Consider the following 20455-nt stretch of genomic DNA (forward strand, 5'->3'; position numbering starts at 1 on the left):
CTCGGGACAGTCCTACATCGGCTAGTAACCATCACCCTCTGCCTTCTTCCTGTGGTGTAGCTGTGGAGCCAGGCTAGTAACCATCACCCTCTGCCTTCTTCCTGTGGTGTAGCTGTGGAGCCAGGGCTAGTAACCATCACCCTCTGCCTTCTTCCTGTGGTGTAGCTGTGGAGCCAGGCTAGTAACCATCACCCTCTGCCTTCTTCCTGTGGTGTAGCTGTGGAGCCGGGCTAGTAACCATCACCCTCTGCCTTCTTCCTGTGGTGTAGCTGTGGAGCCGGGCTAGTAACCATCACCCTCTGCCTTCTTCCTGTGGTGTAGCTGTGGAGCCAGGCTAGTAACCATCACCCTCTGCCTTCTTCCTGTGGTGTAGCTGTGGAGCCGGGCTAGTAACCATCACCCTCTGCCTTCTTCCTGTGGTGTAGCTGTGGAGCCGGGCTAGTAACCATCACCCTCTGCCTTCTTCCTGTGGTGTAGCTGTGGAGCCGGGCTAGTAACCATCACCCTCTGCCTTCTTCCTGTGGTGTAGCTGTGGAGCCGGGCTAGTAACCATCACCCTCTGCCTTCTTCCTGTGGTGTAGCTGTGGAGCCAGGCTAGTAACCATCACCCTCTGCCTTCTTCCTGTGGTGTAGCTGTGGAGCCAGGCTAGTAACCATCACCCTCTGCCTTCTTCCTGTGGTGTAGCTGTGGAGCCAGGCTAGTAACCATCACCCTCTGCCTTCTTCCTGTGGTGTAGCTGTGGAGCCGGGCTAGTAACCATCACCCTCTGCCTTCTTCCTGTGGTGTAGCTGTGGAGCCGGGCTAGTAACCATCACCCTCTGCCTTCTTCCTGTGGTGTAGCTGTGGAGCCGGGCTAGTAACCATCACCCTCTGCCTTCTTCCTGTGGTGTAGCTGTGGAGCCAGGCTAGTAACTTTGGACAAATGTCAGAAAGATGTTGCAGGAGCTTTGCGTGGTCTACCCGATCAAAGGCTTTGGACATGTCAGCAAGTAACACCCTCCCCATTGTTGTTTTTAATGGAGTCTGTAGCTGTCAGCCAGGAGTGTGTAGCCTTCACAAGGGCGGTAGTAATGCTGGACTTTGGTAGGTAGGCATACTGATTTGTGCACTCAGAACTTTTGGCATGAGTTTTTTATGATGAAGCTCTCCTGGATTTTTCCAAGACATGAAGTTAGAGAGATGGGCCTCCAGTCACTCGTTGTACATGGGTTTGACACTTTAGGTATGGGGACACACATTGGCAATCTTCCAGGCACCAGGAACAGTCCCCTGCCAGTAGGAGGTGAAACCACATAGACTCAAATTCCTCTTTCTCTAGGTCACTTCTTCACTTTGCCTGCATACTGTGGTTCACATACATAGCCACGGCCCCTCCTCTCATCCCATCTGGACCTGTCATTTCTGAACAGCTGATAATTAATCTGGGATATTTTCGTGGGCTCAAGTTTCAGTGACACATCCCATGTCTGCATTTACTGATTGAAGAAGCAGTTCAAATTCATCCATTTGTTTATCAATGATCTTGATTTACAAACAAGCATATTCGGAGCCTCTGGGACGTTTCTGGACGTATTTGTGACATCACATAATTCACTTAGAACTCTGCATTCACGTGAGAGATTGTGTTTTCTAAATATTTTAGGTCCGTTACCTTCGATTGTCAGTTTTTTCCTCCGTCTGCCCTTACCAGCTGTAGTCCCTCCCACCTGGTTTCGTGCGCGCATTATCCCGAAGCACTGAAGTTTGTCTCCGATATGCGGTGCCAGTGGAGGTGTATGTTTTTTGTAAATCTGTAGAAAATGTGATGAGTATTCCACAACTTTTGTACAATCCATCGTTGTCAAAGCCATGCTTAATCTGTTAAAAGAGCAGGGAAAAGTATGCAGTGCGGCACATAAAAAACAACAACACCAACAAACATTTAAACCATTGTTACTCTCGAGCGGCTGCCTGGAAGTGCCAAGGATGTTGCTTACAAGAAGACAGTGAAAGTTGTGTTGGGGGGGAGTGTACTTTTGTAGCTGTATCGCGCCAACTTCCTCAAAGTGTTAAAGAGCATTGGGGTCCGAGCCCTCTGTCTTGGGGGAATAGAGAGACTAGCCACCCAACCCACTTGGAAAAGAGAGAGAGATGGAGAAAGTAAGTTGGAGGGAGACATGTTGGCTGGGTAGGGTTGGGGAAATGGGATGAGAGGTGGGGGCGGAGGCCCACTTCTTTTTAGTTTTCTTGTTTGAATACTGTACAAATATTTTTGACTATTGTTCCTGTAACCCCCAATGATTTATTTGTAAAAAATTCAACAAAATGTGGTCACAATAAAATAGAATACTTACAGAGAGAACTTGGAGGTATGGTTCTGAACAAGACTTCACCGACTGGAATGTCTGGTTCTCCCTTTCTCTATCCCCCCTCACTCATACAGTGTCTAACTACAGAAGACCACCACAAAGTCTCAGCTCCTTAATGGCTGAGAAAGACCTTCATGGGATGATATTGTATATAATAGTCAATGTGGTTGTAGGATTGGATGAGTGTAGATCAATGTTTTGCCACAGCAAACTTTTCACACAGGCACACATAAGGACAAACTCACACACTCTTGCACACACTCAAATCAATGTTTTGTCTCTCCAAACTTTCCCAGCCTCGTCTAGAGATTAGGAATCCATGTCAGAAGAACCCAGACAAAGAATGGGAACGAGGGAGAGAAAGAAAAAAATTGAATAACGAGGGAGCAGAGAAGAGGGAGAGGGATGGTTGGATGGGGAGAGGAGAGGAGGGAGCCGAAAACTATAAAACTCTCTCCTAAAACTTTCAGCAGTATGTGTGTGTGTGTGTGTGTGTGTGTGTGTGTGTGTGTGTGTGTGTGTGTGTGTGTGTGTGTGTGTGTGTGTGTGTGTGTGTGTGTGTGTGTGTGTGTAATTGGCGTTTGATAGTGTTTGCTGAGCGACCGGGTCAGAGAACGATAGTAACCCTGTGAATCTGGATGCCTGCTCCACGCGCACACGCACACACACACAAACCCACACACACTCGCAACACACCATGTGGGTCGGCTGGGGGATAAAAGGACTGAGGGAGTGTGTCCCTGCCAGAATTCCCCAGGAGTCCGAGGAGAACTTCACAGGGAAGCTGGAACATTGGAACACTCAATCAGAATGGGAGGGGGGACTCTATTCTACCCTACCCCTACCCCCTCCCCTACACACACACACACACTTCATCATGCTCTATCTATTTGCAAAGGCCAATCAATATTTCTGCTGCCAGTAATTAGATTTAATGGTCTTATTAATGTTTGATTATTATGATGACTAACAGGATGGGTGCGTCTGATTCAGATGGCCTAGCTATCAATTTACCATTATGCACGATCCCCCGCTGCTGCAGCTGTGTGTGTCTGACTGTGTGTGTGTGTGTGTGTGTGTGTGTGTGTGTGTGTGTGTGTGTGTGTGTGTGTGTGTGTGTGTGTGTGTGTGTGTGTGTGTGTGTGTGTGGTGTGCAATAAACACAATATATAGTTCATAATGATGGTCGACACCGGGTTGTCTGCATATGTGATTTTTAACAAACACACAAAAACAGGTCAGGCAAAGAGTGATGCAATCCAATCTTGGACAACTTATTACACACTGACATACCCCCCCCCCCCCCCCCCACACACACACACACAGACATGTTGCCTTTTCACTCCCTGTGGTAGATACTACAGTACTTACTATAGAATTCTGTGGTAAACTGTAGTAAAGGGGGATACCTAGTCAGTTGTACAACTGAATGCATTCAACTGAACTGTGTCTTCCACATTTAACCCAACCCCTCTGAATCAGAGTGGGGGGCTTCCATAATTGACATCCATGTCTTTGGCGCCTGGGGAACAGTGGGTTGGTTAACTGCTTTGCTCAGGGGCAGAACGACTGATTTTTACCTCGTTAGCTCAGGGATTCAATCCAGCAATCTTTGGGTTACTGGCCCAATGCTCTAACCACTAGGCTACCTGCCGCTACTATACCACACACTGTAGTATCCCTCGGTCATGTGTAGTACTTACTATAGAATGTTGTAGTATACAGTAGAATAGTAAATACTACAGTAATGTCCGCAAAAACACTACAGGCCTCAATTTGTTTTAACTGTAGAAAATACTACAGTATTTCATTGCAGAAGTGAATGATGGCGCCGGAGAGGATGGCTGCTGTTTTATTGGCTCTTAACCAACCGTGCTATTTTGCTAGTTTTTGCGCATTGTCTGTAACTTATTTTGTACTTAATGTTGCTACTACTGTCTCTTATGACCGAAAATAGCTTCTGGACATCAGAACAGCGATTACTCACCTCGAATTGGACGAAGAATTTCTCTTTAATGAGTCGGACGGGAAGGATATTCTCCAAACACCCGAACAGGCCCTCACCCCTGTCATTCCGTGGAGAAAGAAACAGAGATTTTGCGGAAAGAGATTGGGGTGCCTTGTGAGGATCAGGCGACGAGTGGCTAATCTGCCTTTGCCATCCGTTCTGTTAGTGAACGTTCAATCGCTGGAAAATGTATTTGACGAACTGAAAGCACGTATATCCTAAGAACGGGACATTAACATTTTTTCACTGAGTCGTGGCTGAACGACGGCATTAATAACAAACAGCTGGTGGGTTATATACTCTATCGGGTTATACACTATCAGCCTCTGGTAAGACACGGGGCGGGGGCCTGTGTATATTTGTAAACAACAGCTGGTGCACGATATCTAAGGAAGTCTCAAGGTTTTGCTCGCCTGAGGTAGAGTATCTCATGATAAGCTGTAGACCACACTACAGTGAGTGAAAAAAGTATTTGATCCCCTGCTGATTTTGTACGTTTGCCCACTGACAAAGAAATGATCAGTCTATAATTTTAATGGTAGGTTTATTTGAACAGTGAGAGACAGAATAACAACAAAAAATCCAGAAAAACGCATGTCAAAAATGTTATAAATTGATTTGCATTTTAATATGAGGGAAATAAGTATTTTATAGTTATGGAAAATGTGTTTAGTATTTCTCCAGTGGGTTTCCTGAAGGAGAAGGCCTTATTCTTTTTGAAAGATAATTAAATACAATAAATACTACAGTATACTACAGTCTGTGAAAACACTACTGGAAATACGACAGTATACTACAGTACATTCTGCAAAAACACTACAGTAAATACTATAGTATTTACACTATAGTAACACACACACACACACACACAGACACACACACACACACACACACACACACACACACACACACACACACACACACACACACATGACTTGTAACACCCAGCTTGACCTTCCAGACACTCCTTCCACTCCAAGGTCAGGACAGGAGGAGGGGGAGAGAGGGGAAAAGGGGTGGAGGGAGTGGATAGATAGAGGATGTATCTGCTCTCTCTCCGCAGTTACTGTAAGAGCGTGACCTTTTATGGTGTGTGTGTGTGTGTGTGTGTGTGTCTGTGTGTGTGTGTGTGTGTGTGTGTGTGTGTGTGTAAATAGTTGCCCTGTTTCCAACTATGTGACATAGGCTGCTCTATTTAAACAGAGGGCAGTTTTCTACTTTACATGAAGGATACCCACCTTTTGTTCTTTACAGTAAACAAATGAGTGAGGGGCCTTTCAACCCCTCCTGCCCGTCCCTTGGCATCCATCCATCTCTCTTCCTTCCTTTGCTAATGGTGGGATTTTTTCCCCCTGAACTTCCTCTCTCTAACTTACTCCCGTTCTCTCTTTCTCGCTCGCTCTCTCTTTACATCTTTACATTTCGTACAGTTCACATCTCTTCATTGTTAATAAGAAAACAGAGGTTTCAGGTCTGGCTCTGGGAGGGGAGGGAGGGTGGTGGTGTGGCAGCCATCTTGTCTGCCAGGTCTACATTCCTGTAGTCAAGCAGGATAAATATTATCTCAGCTCACAAAATGTAGAGTTACAGTCAACCTATTGTCTAAGAGTGTCTGGCATTATACAGGTGTAGGATCTTAATTTGACAAGTTTCTCACAGCAGGAAAATAATGCTGCAGCAACAGGACATGTGAGTTATTGTGTGGATTATAATGAATGGACATTTTTGTAGCAAATCAAGTCTGACATTTTAAAGTGGAAATTACAAACTTCACTCCGCTCACCCTTTCCTCCACTGACACTGACCAAAAAGAGACACCGTCTTCCAGCTGATGGCGAAACTCGAGTCGCAACGCATTATTTAGAGTCATGTACAAATTCATGTTGTTACTCCTATGAACAGAGAAAGTGAACTATTCCTTCGATATTAAAAAAGACCCAAGTCGCTAATAATAACAACAAAGCAAGCCTATCGATACACTTTCCTACTCATTCATTACTGCTGCAGTGCTTGTCGTGGCACTGAGTGGAAATAGGAAGAACGCGCATTTTATGGCTTATAAAAGTGTTGAATACAAAGTGTTGACAGAACTTAATAAACCTGAAGTCACTCATAAAAACAGCATCTCTTTTCTGTATTCGTTGACAGACTCTCTCTAATCATGGTTTTAAACGTTTTGAAATCTCACAGTATCAACTTTGCCATATCAACTTTTATGTCTGCTACGTTACTGCAGACACGGTCATCGGAGTCACCCGATTGCCCAATGGTAGGCCAATAGCGCACTTGACGAATCGACCACACAGCCATGCAATCTCCATAGACAAGCATTGGCAGTAGAATGGCCTTACTGAAGATCTCAGTGACTTTCAACATGGCACCGTCATAGGATGCCACCTTTCCAACAAGTCAGTTCGTCAAATTTCTGCCCTGCTAGAGCTGCCCGGTCAACTGTAAATGCTGTTATTGGGATGTGGAAACATCTAGGAGCAACAACGGCTCAGCCACACAAGCTCACAGAATGGGACTGCTGAGTGCTGATTCACGTAGCACGTAAAAATAGTTTGTCCTCTGTTGCAACATTCACTACCGAGTTCAAACTGCCTTTGGAATCAACGTCAGCACAAGAACTGTTCGTCTGGAGCTTCTTGAAATGGGTTTCCATGGCCGAGTAACCGCACACAAGCCCAAGATCACCCTGTGCAATGCCAAGCGTCGGCTGGAGTGGTGTAAAGCTCATCGCCATTGGACTCTGGAGTAGTGGAAACTCTGGAGTGATGTGGAGTGATGAACCATGCTTCACCATCTGGCAGTCTGATGGACGAATCTGGGTTTGGCGGATGCCAGGAAAAGGCTATCTGCCCCAGTGCATAGTGCTAACTGTAAAGTTTGGTGGAGGATGAATAATGGTCTGGGGATGTGTTTCATGGTTTGGGCTATGTCCCTTAGTACCATTGAAGGGAAATCTTAACTCTACAGCATACAATGACATTCTAGACTAATCTGTGCTTCCAACTTTGTGGCAACAGTTTGGGGAAGGCCCTTTCCTGTTTCAGCATGACAATTTTCCTATGCACAAAGCGAGTTCCATACAGAAATGGTTTGTCGAGATCGGTGTGGAAGAACTTGACTGGCCTGCACAGAGCCCTTGACCTCAACCCCATCGAACACCTTAGGAATGAATTGGAATGCCGAATGTGAGCCAGGTCCAATCGCCCAACATCAGTGCCCAACCTCGCTAATGCTCTTGTGGCTGAATGGAAGCAAGTCCCGCAGTAATGTTCCAACATCTAGTGGAAAGCCTTCCCAGAAGAGTGGAGGCTGTTATAGCAGCAAATGGTGGACCAACTCCATATTAATGCCAATGATTTTGGAATGAGATGTTCGAAGAGCAGGTGTCCACACACTTTTGGTCATGTAGTGTATGTACTGTTGAAGTCGGAACTTTAAATACACGTACGTTGGAGTCATTAAAACTCGTTTTTCAACCACTCCACAAATTTCTTGTTAACAAACTATAGTTTTGGCAAGTCAGTTAGGACATCTAGTTTGTGCATGACACAAGTAATTTTTCCAACACTTGTTCACAGACAGATTATTTCAGTTATAATTCACTGTATCACAATTCCTCTTTGCTTGACATCATGGGAAAATCAAAAGAAATCAGCCAAGACCTCAGAAAAAAATGGTAGACCTCCACAAGTCTGGTTCATCCTTGGGAGCAATTTCCAAATGCCTGAAGGTACCACGTTCATCTGTACAAACAATAGTACGCAAGTATAAACACCATGGGACCACGCAGCCGTCATACCGCTCAGGAAGGAGACGCGTTCTGTCTCCTAGAGATGAACATACTTTGGAGCGAAAAAATGCAAATCAATCCCAGAGCAACAGCAAAGGACCTTGTGAAGATGCTGGAGGACCAGGTACAAATGTATCTATATCCACAGTAAAATGAGTCCTATATTGACATAACTTGAAAGGCCGCTCAGCAAGGAAGAAGCCACTGCTCCAAAACCGCCATAAAAAAGCTAGTCTACGGTTTGCAACTGCACATGGTGAAAAGAAAGTACTTTTTGGAGAATTGTCCTCTGGTCTGATGAAACAAAAATGTAACTTTTATTTCCCTCACCAACTTTAAACATCACCTGAGCTGCTAACTGATCGCTGCAGCTGTACATAGTCCATCTGTAAATTGCCCACCCAATCTACCTACCTCATCCCCATACTGTCTTTATTTGATTTACTTTTCTGCTCTTTTGCACACCAGTATTTCTACTTGCACATCATCATATGCTCATTTATCACTCCAGTGTTAATCTGCTAAATTGTAATTATTCGCTCCTATGGCCTATTTATTGCCTACCTCCTCATGCCTTTTGCACACACTGTATATAGACTTTCTTTTTTTCTACTGTGTCATTGACTTGTTTATTGTGTTATTGGCTTGTTTATTGTTTACTCCATGTGTAACTCTGTGTTGTTGTCTGTGTCACACTGCTTTGCTTTATCTTGGCCAGGTCGCAGTTGTAAATGAGAACTTGTTCTCAACTAGCCTACCTGGTTAAATAAAGGTGAAATAAAAAAATAATGACCATTGTTATGTTTGGATGAACAAGGGGGAGGCTGTCAAGCCGAAGAACACATCCCAATCGTGAAGCATGGAGGTGGCAGCATCATGTTGTGGGGGTGCTTTGTTGCAGGAGGGACTGGTGCACTTCACAAAATAGATGGCATCATGAGGTAGGAAAATTATGTGGATATATTGAAGCAACATCTCAAGCCATCAGTCAGGAAGTTAAAGCTTGGTCACAAATGGGTCATCCAAATGGACAATGACCCCAAGCATACTTCCAAAGTTGTGGCAAAATGGCTTAAGGACAACAAAGTCAAGGTATTGGAGTGGCCATCACAAAGCCCTGACCTCAATCCCATCGAAAATTTGTTGGCAGAACTGAAAAAGTGTGTGTGTGCAAGGAGGCCTACAAACCTGACTCAGTTACACCAGTTCTGTCAGGAGGAATGGGCCAAAATTCACCCATCTTATTGTGGGAAGCTTGTGGAAGGCTACCCGAAACGTTTGACCCAAGTTAAACAATTTAAAGGCAATGCTACCAAATACTAATTGAGTGTATGTAAACTTCTGACCCACTGGGAATGTGATGAAAGAAATAAAAGCTGAAATAAATAGTTCTCTGTTTTATTTTTATGACATTTCACATTGTTAAAATAAAGTGATGATCCTAAAGACAGGGAATTTTTACTAGGATTAAATGTCAGGAATTGTGAGAAACTGAGTTTAATTAAATGCATTTGGCTAAGGTGTATGTAAACTTCCGGCTTCAACTGTATATATTGTATTGTAAGTCATTGAACACTGGTCACTTTAATAATGTTTACATACAAAACACACCATTATATGTATATACAGTATTCCGGTCTCTGAAATTGCTCGTTCTGAAATGTCTTAATTTCTTAATTTTTCTGGATTATGTATTGTACTTATTTGTATTTTTATTGCTAGGTATTACTGCACTGTTGGAGCTAGAAACACAAGCATTTTGCTGGCCCCTGCGATAACATATGCAAATCTATGTACACGGCCAATAAACGTTGATTTGATTTGTCTGAGCATTCACCCTTCTAGGATAGCACAGCCATTTAGGAGACCTCTTATGAGATAGCAGCTGTGAAGGTTGAGTTCCTAAATAGAGATTGAGTGTTTGGGACATTAAGTGACCCAGAAATGGCTGACTTGTTAACAGCAACAAGCACAGATCAATATTGATGGCCCCAAGGCCTTGCTAAAAAGCTTCAGCACAGCAACTTCCACTAACAATGGATGCTTTTCAACCACCCTCCATCTCTCTCTACCCCCCCCACCCTCTCTCTCTTTCTCTCTCTCTCTCTCTCTCTCTCTCTCTCTCTCTCTGTGTGTCTTTTTCTCTCACACACACACACAGACTTGCACACACACACACGGACACGCACGCGTGAACACACACACACAGACACTCACACGTGCACTTTCACATGCACACACAAGATGGCTATTTCCTCCTTAATGAGACGTGAGGGAGTGAGATGAGGAGTAGAGGTTTGGTCTTGTAATCTGGTTAACTCTAATCTAATCTCATCTAATCTGATATAATGTAATCTAATGGTGCTGCTGTTTGTTCCTGACTGCCCGTGATGCAGTACCGTACTATTTCTGACACTTACCCTCATCCAACCAATGCGTGTGTGTGTGTGTGTATGTGTATGTGTGTGTGTGTCTGTTAGTGAGTGTGGTGTGTGTGTGTGTGTGTTGGGTGGGAGGGAGGGAGGGAAGGAGGGAGGGAGAGGTGTTCTGATGGGGGCATCTAAGGTCGCATTCTATAACAGTAACAGCACGTGAGTTGAAGAATGCTTAATATATGGTCTGTAACAAGAGAAGAAAGAAACAAAAAGCACACACACACACACACACACACACACACACACATGCAAATACACACGCATAATACACACTCCAGCTCAATATATTACCTATCCCAGATGTCTCTCGTCCAATCCCCTCTCACCTCGTAAAAATGTTTCTCCATCTACTGGCTTATCAACCACATCTATTACAACAGTGTGTGTGTGTGTCTGCACGCGCACACGTCTGCATTCATGTGCTCTGAACTTGACCTGAGCAGGATTGTGATTGATGTAGTGTGCGATTGAGTGATTTGGTGGTTGTGTACCACGGTATTAGGGAATAAACAGAATAAGACCAGAGAACAGTTTTGGAGCCGCAGACCTTCACTTCACCCTGAAATAGCCTTAGCGAGAGAGGGAGAGAGACACAAAGCACACACACATATGTGCAGACTTACCTGTACATGTTGGAAAGTGACACACACACACAGGCAATGTCATCGCCGTTTGATTCCAGCTGTATTGATGTCTCTGTATCACACACATACAGCAGAACATAACATGTAACATATGCCGCTGCTAACTCTTTGATGCTCCAGATACACAGTACTGTATTCTATGGCCCATATACCTACACAAAACATAGTACCGTACACACACACACACACACACACACACACACACACACACACACACACACACTCCCTATGTGTTTCATTTAGCTGTGGGATTAACAGTACACTTCTCTGATGGTTGCTGAAAACAGATGTCGCTGACATATTTCCTTTTCTAATCAGCGGGTGTGTTTGTTTGTGTGTATTGGATATAACTATGTTTTATGATTCCTCTCTCTCCCTCTGTCTCTCTCCCTTCTCTCTCTCTATCTCTCAATCTTCTCCTCCATTTTCCCCGCTCTCTCTCCATCTCTCTCTCCCCCAGCCCGATGAGCTGACCAATGCGTTGGAGATCAGTAACATAGTGTTCACCAGTCTGTTTGCCTTGGAGATGTTACTCAAGGTGTTGGTCTATGGGCCATTCGGATACATCAAAAATCCCTACAACATTTTTGACGGAATCATAGTGGTGATCAGGTAAGGTCTAAGACACAACAAACTACACCAGATTGTCGTTAGTCTCCCATGGACTGAAGCACGTAACATAAATGGTAGAAGCATCTGTCGACAGACTGTGGGATGCCACGACTAGCGAGGAACTTTCGCACTGGGCGCAGACGTCAGCTGAACGTCTAGTTTTGATTTACATTTGGTTGTCGTCAACTAACGTGCATTCAATGTGAAATTAACCCCAAAAATGTACCGTGTTGGTGGATTTAGGTTAAAAGTTGTCTGAAAAAAAGATGAAATGCCCTTACGTTGATGACTTTTGCAAATCCAATTAGTTTCCACGTTGATTCAACATCATCACATTCATTTTGGGGTGTTGAAGTGACGTGGAAACATTGAGTCAACCGGTTTTTGCACAGTGGGTTGTTCCGCTATGCAGATTTTTCATCACTGATAATTTGGACAAATCAGGATTTCGCAGGCGCTCGCATCTTTCAAATTTAGGAAGGGGAGGGCCCATATACTTGCCTGAAACTGTCTGAGAATTTGTGTTTAGAGAGTTAGAGACATTTCTAGTCTTGTCAGTACTGTTTCAATATAACACGTCTCCCCCAAAACTAAATTGAGCATCTGACGCAATTACGCAATATTTTTTATTTATTTATTTTATTTAACTTTTATTTAACCAGGAAAAGCCCACTGAGACCCAGAGTCTCTTTTCAAGAGAGACCTGGCCAATAAGGCAGCAACAATCAATACATTACAGAATTAAAACACACAACAATATAATACAACAACATGATCCAGCCTTTAAATTCATTCAGTGGCACTAAAATATCTAGATGAACCATGGATTGTAGACTATTCCATGCCTCTGGTGCACAAGACGAGAAGGCAGTCTTGCCTCGTATTCTAGTTCTGGGTGTCCGAGATTAGGCTGTCATAAACAAGGCAGTGTTTGATTTACATGACAAATTAGTTTCGAACTTATGGCACACTGACAGTCTTTACTGTGTAAGATATCAAGGCCTCACTTTTCAGATCACTCTCCTTCCGATGAGTGGCTCATCCTGTAGCGGGCACTGAATATGTGTGGTCCTCTGTAGCTCAGTTGGTAGAGCATGGTGCCTGCAACACCAGGATATTGGGTTGATTACCAGTAGGACCCATACGTAAAACAAATGTATGCATTCTAGACTGTAAATCGCTTTGGATAAAATCGTCTGCTAAATGGCATATAGTATATTTAAGCAGTAAGGCCCGAGAGTGTGTGCTATACGGCCAGTATACCACGACTAAGGGCTGTTCTTAGGCACTCCACAACCCCTGTGGTGTCTTATTTCGAATTTAAACTGGTTACCAACGTAATTACAGCAGTAAAAATGTATGTTTTGTCATACCTTTGGTACAGGGTCTGATATACCACGGCTGTCAGCCAATCAGTATTCAGGGCTCGAACCACCCAGTTTATAAACATATATACTATGTGTTCTCTATCTCTCTTCAGTGTATGGGAGATCGTGGGTCAGCAGGGCGGTGGTCTGTCTGTGTTGCGTACCTTCAGGCTGATGCGTGTGTTGAAGCTGGTGCGCTTCATGCCCGCTCTACAGAGACAGCTGGTGGTGCTGATGAAGACGATGGACAACGTGGCCACCTTCTGTATGCTACTCATGCTCTTCATTTTCATCTTCAGGTATGGGCCTTTGCGAAATGTGTAAAAAGAAATGTGTCATTTTGACACATATGTCAGACACAAGCTGACACACGGTTATATAGAAATGAGGGGCAACCTTTATCGTCATTGTCTCAAAGTGAGGAGGGAAAGAAGCAAGTGGAGGGGAGGTAGAAAGACACTAGGTGATACAGGCAAGTAAAAAAGGTGCGGGATGGATGGATAAAGAGAGAAATTGAGGGTGCTAGATAGGTAGGTCGAGAGAAAGGGAAGAGGAAGACAGAGAGGTAAAGAGTGCTCCACTTCATCAGAAATCTGGTGGGGAATAAACAAACAAAAGAGACATATGCCAGGAGGAATGAGAACGAGAGGATACAATGACACAAACGAGTGGAGATTCCCTCTTTTTATCAGCATCCCTCGTGCATCCTGTTTAGCCACTGGCAAGCTCAGCAAAATGAAATCTATGTATAAGTTCTATACAGCCTACACACACGCTCGCACACATACACACACACACATACACACACGATCGCACACACACGCTCGCACACATACACACACACACATACACATACGCTCGCACACATACACACACAAACACACATACACACACGCTCGCAGACATACACACACACGCTCGCACACATACACACACACAAACACACACATGCTCGCACACATACACACACACACACGCTCGCACACATACACACACACACACACACACGCTCGCACACATACACACACACACACACACACACACGCTCGCACACATACGCGCACGCACACACACACACACACACACACACACACACACACACACACACACACACACACACACACACACACACACACACACACACAGTAGTTTGACTAGAACAGTGTGCTTAGAGAAACACCCACTGAGTGTTTGAGTGAAGAGGAGCCAAGTTCACAGACTAGAGGCATAGTCACTGATCCCTCTACACCCACGAACTAGCCGCATTGCTGTCTAGTCAGAATAACATAGAGTACACACACATATCCCATGGGTTCAGTTCTTTGCTATTCATAATTACACAACAAGAGAACAACAGCAGACTGAAACAGTGGGAGGCTGAATCTATCTATCTTCTTTTCTCATGCCATGACTCCCTTTGGTGACCGCTCTCTCTCTCTTTCTCTCTCCTCTCTACCTCTCCATCCTTCCCTCTCTCTTCCTCTATCCTCCCGCTCCTTATCTCTCCGTCAGTATCCTGGGCATGCATCTGTTTGGCTGTAAGTTTGGATCAGAGAGAGATGGAGACACTCTACCAGACAGGAAGAACTTTGATTCTCTGCTCTGGGCCATCGTCACTGTGTTTCAGGTGAGATCTCTCTACCGCTCTATCACTCTCCCTCGCTCTCTCCCTCTTTCACTCCAAAATCAAAGTCTGACAGACGTTTCCAAACTTGGCCGACTATCAAGATGAGTCCATATGGGGAATCTGTTGTGTAGGTCCAACTACACATCAAATTAATGTGAAAAAAGGACAGCTGCTCTCTATTTCCTCTATTCCTCCTTTCTTATCTCTCCACATCTCTCTCTCTCTACATCTCTCCACATCTCTCCACATCTCTCTCTCTCTACATCTCTCCACATCTCTCCACATCTCTCTCTCTCTCTCTCTACATCTCTCCACATCTCTCCACATCTCTCTCTCTCTACATCTCTCCACATCTCTCTACATCTCTCCACTCTCTATATCTCTCTACATCTCTCTACATTTCTCCTCTCTCCACATCTTTCCACATCTCTCCACTCTCTATATCGCTCTACATCTCTTTACATCTCTCCACTCTCTACATCTCTCTACATCTCTCCACATATCTCCACTCTCTACATCTCTCCCTTTCTACATCTCTCCACATCTCTCCACTCTCTACATCTCTCCACTCTCTACATCTCTCCATTTTCTACATCTCTCCACATCTCTCCACTCTCTACATCTCTCCACTTTCTACATCTCTCTATATCTCTCCACTCTCTATATCTGTCCACTCTCTACATCTCTCCACATCTCTCCACATCTCTCTCTCTCTCTACATCTCTCCACATCTCTCTACATCTCTCTCTCTACATCTCTCCACATCTATTTCTCTCTACATCTCTCCACATCTCTCTACATCTCTCCACATCTCTCCACATCTCTCTCTCTCTCTACATCTCTCCACATCTCTCCACATCTCTCTCTCTACATCTCTCCACATCTCTCCACATCTCTCTCTCTCTACATCTCTCCACATCTCTCTACATCTCTCTACATCTCTCCACATCTCTCCACTCTCTACATCTCTCCACTTTCTACATCTCTCCACTCTCTATATCTCTCCACTCTCTACATCTCTCCACTCTCTACATCTCTCCACTCTCTACATCTCTCCACTCTCTACATCTCTCCACTCTCTACATCTCTCCACTCTCTATATCTCTCCCTCCCTCCCTCCCTCCCTCCCTCCAGATCCTAACTCAAGAGGACTGGAACAAGGTGCTGTATAATGGCATGGCTTCCACCACTCCTGTGGCTGCTCTCTACTTCATCGCCCTCATGACCTTTGGGAACTATGTCCTCTTCAACCTGCTGGTGGCCATCTTGGTCGAAGGCTTCCAGACTGAGGTAAACTAAGTAAACAAAATAACACACACAGGCACATAACGAGCTGGGAACACAGACGTGGGCTGAGGGCTTGGCCCATTCATCTGTGTCAGTGTATTCATATACATTATCTTAAATCTTTTATTCCTCCACCTTGACACTCACCCTAAATCTATTTTGTATTCTCTAATTGTGTCACTCTTTCTACTCCAAAATATGTCCTCCCGTGCTCTCCTCCTCCCCTTTCTTACACATCTCTTCAGCAGACAGGCTATACCCTTTCTCCACCCATCCATCACTCCATCCCTCTCTCTTTTCTCATTATTACAGTTGTCATATTTAACGATATTCACATTTTACTTGAAGTGACGTCAACCATCATCAGGAAAACAGAGAGAGATAGAGAGACAGGAAAGACAGAGATTAAGGATGAATGTATGTTTTTGTTGAGAGTTAGATAGAATAGGTTTCATCTCTGCTATAAGAATGTGTTCAGAGCAGCCCTGCTAGACATCGACTTTAACGGTTGTCTCGACAAAGAGAGTCAAAGGACTAAATCATTCTTGTTTGGCCTCTGCTTTGTTTTAATTGAACATTCCGTCTCATTCTTTTGCTCATTCATCTCTCTCTGTCCCTCTCTCATTATCTCTCTCTTTCTTTCTCGGGAATTGTGACAGCACCTGTTCTTTGATGTCTTGTGCTCTTTGAAAGAAGGTAGCACAGCGTAGAGGAGAAGAGGAGAGGGGAGGAGACAAGGATAGACAGGATAGACAAGCAGACAGACTCATATTTAAAAAAAACAGATTAATTGGTCTGCTTTCTAGTTATTAGTCGTTACAACAGTCTGGTTTCTAGGTCTGTTATCTAGTAGTCATTGTGTCCAGAATAGCACAGTTATTTATGTTCAACATCTACTTTATCAGGCATCATGGCAGCTCAGTTAGGAATGCGTCAGTTAGGAAGATATTCTTCATAGCCAGAGAGAAGCGACTGTGGCTATGGAATAAACCCAGCTCTTAGCTGAATCATTTATGGAGTACAATAGGTAGCTGGAAAAGTTCCCATGCCTTTTTATGCTATGCAAGTCTTGTTTTGAACCCTTGTGTGGTGTTCATGTTTTTGTTATTCACCCAACATTCGAGGGTCTGATGGACCCACAACATTATTGGCTTTTTAAAACAATACAGCCATAATTTATGTAAAAATACGTAATACTTAGATGTTGACTTATATCAATTACAAGCACTATAGACAGCATACATGGTTAATATTTACCATTTACCACTGCTAGATCACATTTATCAATAAAAGTGCTATTTGTTCACCTCAAGACTTAGGTGAAATAAATAATGTTTATCTTGAACAAATATAAGTGAAACAAGGTTTTCATCACTATTGATGTTTATTGCTTTGAACTGAACAAACTGGAAGGACAAATTTTACATACAGTATTTTATGGAAATGATAAATGAGCCCCATTGAACACAAATTAAGGCCTGTCTACACACCACATGAGGGACAGAGTTTTACTGTGTGTGTGTTGCAAATGTATTTCTTGCACTTGATGCATGTGTAATGTGTCTTGGGTCCACACACATCGTAGTGCTTCTTCTTGTTGCTACCGGCTGCAATCTAGAATGATAAAAACACTTAGTTCAGGACTTTTACTAACATCTCACTCACTCACATACAGTTGAAGTAAGAAGTTTGCATACACTTCGGTTGAAGTCATTAAAACATGTTATTCAAACACTCCACAAATTTCTTGTTAACAAACTAGTTTTGGCAAGTCGGTTAGGACATTACTTTGTGCATGACACAAGTCATTTTTCCAACAATTGTTTACAGACAGATTATTCACTTATAATTCACTGTATCACAATTCCAGTGGGTCATAAGTTTACATAAGTTTACACTAAGTTGACTGTGACTTTAAACAGCTTGGAAAATTCCAGAAAATGATTTACAAGATTCTGATAGGCTAATTGACATCATTTGAGTAAATTGGAGGTGTACCTGTGGATGTATTTCAAGGCCTAAAGCCTTCAAACTCAGTGCCTCTTTGCTTGACATCATGGGAAAATCAAAAGAAATCAGCCAAGACCTCAGAAAAAAAATTGTAGACTTCCACAAGTCTGATTCATCCTTGGGAGCAATTTCCAAATGCCTGAAGGTACCACATTCATCTGTACAAACAATGGTACACAAGTATAAACACCATGGGACCACGCAGCCGTCATACCGCTCAGGAAGGAGACGCGTTCTGTCTCCTAGAGATGAGATGAACATACTTTGGTTCGAAAAGTGCAAGTCAATCCCAGAGCAACAGCAAAGGACCTTGTGAAGATGCTGGAGGAAACAGGTACAAAAGTATCTATATCCACAGACAGTAAAACGACATAAGCTGAAAGGCCGCTCAGCAAGGAAGAAGCCACTGCTCCAAAACTGCCATAAAAAAGCCAGACTACAGTTTGCAACTGCACATGGGGACAAAGATCGTACTTTTTGGAGAAATGTCCTCTGGTCTGATGAAACAAAAATAGAACTGTTAGGCCATAATGACCATCGTTATGTTTGGAGGAAAAAGGGGGAGGCTTGCAAGCTGAAGAACACCATCCCAACCGTGAAGCACGGGGGTGGCAGCATCATGTTGTGGGGGTGCTTTGCTGCAGGAGGGACTGGTGCACTTCACAAAATAGATGGCATCATGAGGTGGGAAAATTACGCAACATCTCAAGACATCAGTCTGGAAGTTAAAGCTTGGTCGCAAATGGGTCTTCCAAATGGACAATGACCCCAAGCATACTTCCATGTTGTGGCAAAATGGCTTAAGGACAACAAAGTCAAGGTATTGGAGTGGCCATCACAAAGCCCTGACCTCAATCCTATCAAACAATTTGTGGGCAGAATTGAAAAAGCGTGTGCGAGCAAGGAGGCTTACAAATCTGACTCAGTTACACCAGCTCTGTCAGGAGGAAAGGGCCAAAATTCACCCAACTTATTGTAGGAAGCTTGTGGAAGGCTACCCAAAACGTTTGACCCAAAGTTAATCAATTTAAAGGCAATGCTGCCAATTACTAATTGAGTGTATGTAAACTTCTGACCCACTGGGAATGTGATGAAAGAAATAAAAGCTTAAATAAATCGTTCTCTCTACTATTATTCTGACATTTCACATTCTTAAAATAAAGTGGTGATCCTAATTGACCTAAGACAGGGAATTTTGAAAAACATAGTTTAAATGTATTTAGCTAAGGTGTATGTAAACTTCTGACTTCATCTGTATATAGTTACAGCAAGCCAAGGTAGGAGAGTCGGACACACACATGCAACAACATCACTCACACTTACTTCCGGTATTGGAGTTGTTGGTTCTGTGGGACTGGTGGATGGGGCACCAGCATCCTCCTCCTGAACCCTCCTCATGATGGCTGCAGAAGCTGGGGTCCTTGGGATATGTTGCCTCTTCTGGATTTGAGGTTTAACCACTGCCTTGCCCAGCTCTTCGAGAAAGAGTTGTCTCCTCTGGATCTCCCCTCTGTTCCAATCTGGGTTCAACGCCATCCAGATGACAAACATGTTGTATGCCGAGAATTCCAAGATGTTGAAGAATATCACAAGTGGCCAGCGTAGGGTTCTTCTTTTGCAACTGTAGCCAGTCACCAGCTTGTCTAAATTGTCCACCTCTCCTTTTGTGGCAATCCATTATGATTTCTGTTTTTTGATGTTATTGGCCACAGATTCTCCTATCCCTATGCAGCGTACTTAAGAGTACCACATTTTTGCCTTTCTTTGGCACGTAGGACACTAGGGACGTGTCGGCCGTGAACACAAACTGAGAGGAAATGATAGGCCTGTGTTCAACAGCTGAGGTGGGAGCTCTGGCTTGTTTTTTTGTACTGTTCCTACTATCGTCCTTTCCCAGCTTTTGCAAAGTAAAAAAGTTATTGCATATGATGTTGTTGCCACGGAGTCCCCGTGTCACGTCCAGGACAACCCGCTTCCCTTGGTTCTTCTCAGGGGCTCCTCCATCTGGCTTCCCCGTATACACTTGCAAGTTCCACGCATAAAATGAAGCAGCATCACAGGCAGCCCAGATCTTGATTCCATATTTTGCGGGTTTAGACGGTATGTACTGTCTGAAGGGGCAGCAACCCTTTCAGTTGCTCATCAACAGTAAAGTTTGGCCCAGGGTTGTAAAAGAGGGAAAGGCGAGGCGATCCACCCACTTGTCCCACACTGACCTTATTGCAGCTAGCTTGTCTCTCTGCCGCCGAGCTGGTCTGGTGTCTCGGTTATCGAAGAGGATAATCCTGGGAATAGTGTGGAAGTTTTCCAGAGA

General features: G+C 43.9%; 1 protein-coding gene across 12 annotated transcripts in view; it reads left to right on the top strand.

Moving 5' to 3' along the window:
• cacna1g (calcium channel, voltage-dependent, T type, alpha 1G subunit) overlaps positions 1-20455 on the top strand; it is a 351444-nt gene that overhangs the window by 214051 nt on the left and 116938 nt on the right. For all 12 annotated transcript variants that reach the window (XM_029764702.1, XM_029764694.1, XM_029764695.1 and 9 more), the window contains exons 11-14: positions 11699-11850; positions 13331-13516; positions 14730-14844; positions 15979-16134. In XM_029764702.1, the coding sequence (XP_029620562.1) occupies positions 11699-11850; positions 13331-13516; positions 14730-14844; positions 15979-16134 (609 nt within the window). The remainder of the gene's footprint in view (positions 1-11698; positions 11851-13330; positions 13517-14729; positions 14845-15978; positions 16135-20455) is intronic.

The sequence above is a fragment of the Salmo trutta genome, chromosome 10 (genome assembly GCF_901001165.1).
Source record: "Salmo trutta chromosome 10, fSalTru1.1, whole genome shotgun sequence".
Taxonomy (NCBI): Eukaryota; Metazoa; Chordata; class Actinopteri; order Salmoniformes; family Salmonidae; genus Salmo; species Salmo trutta.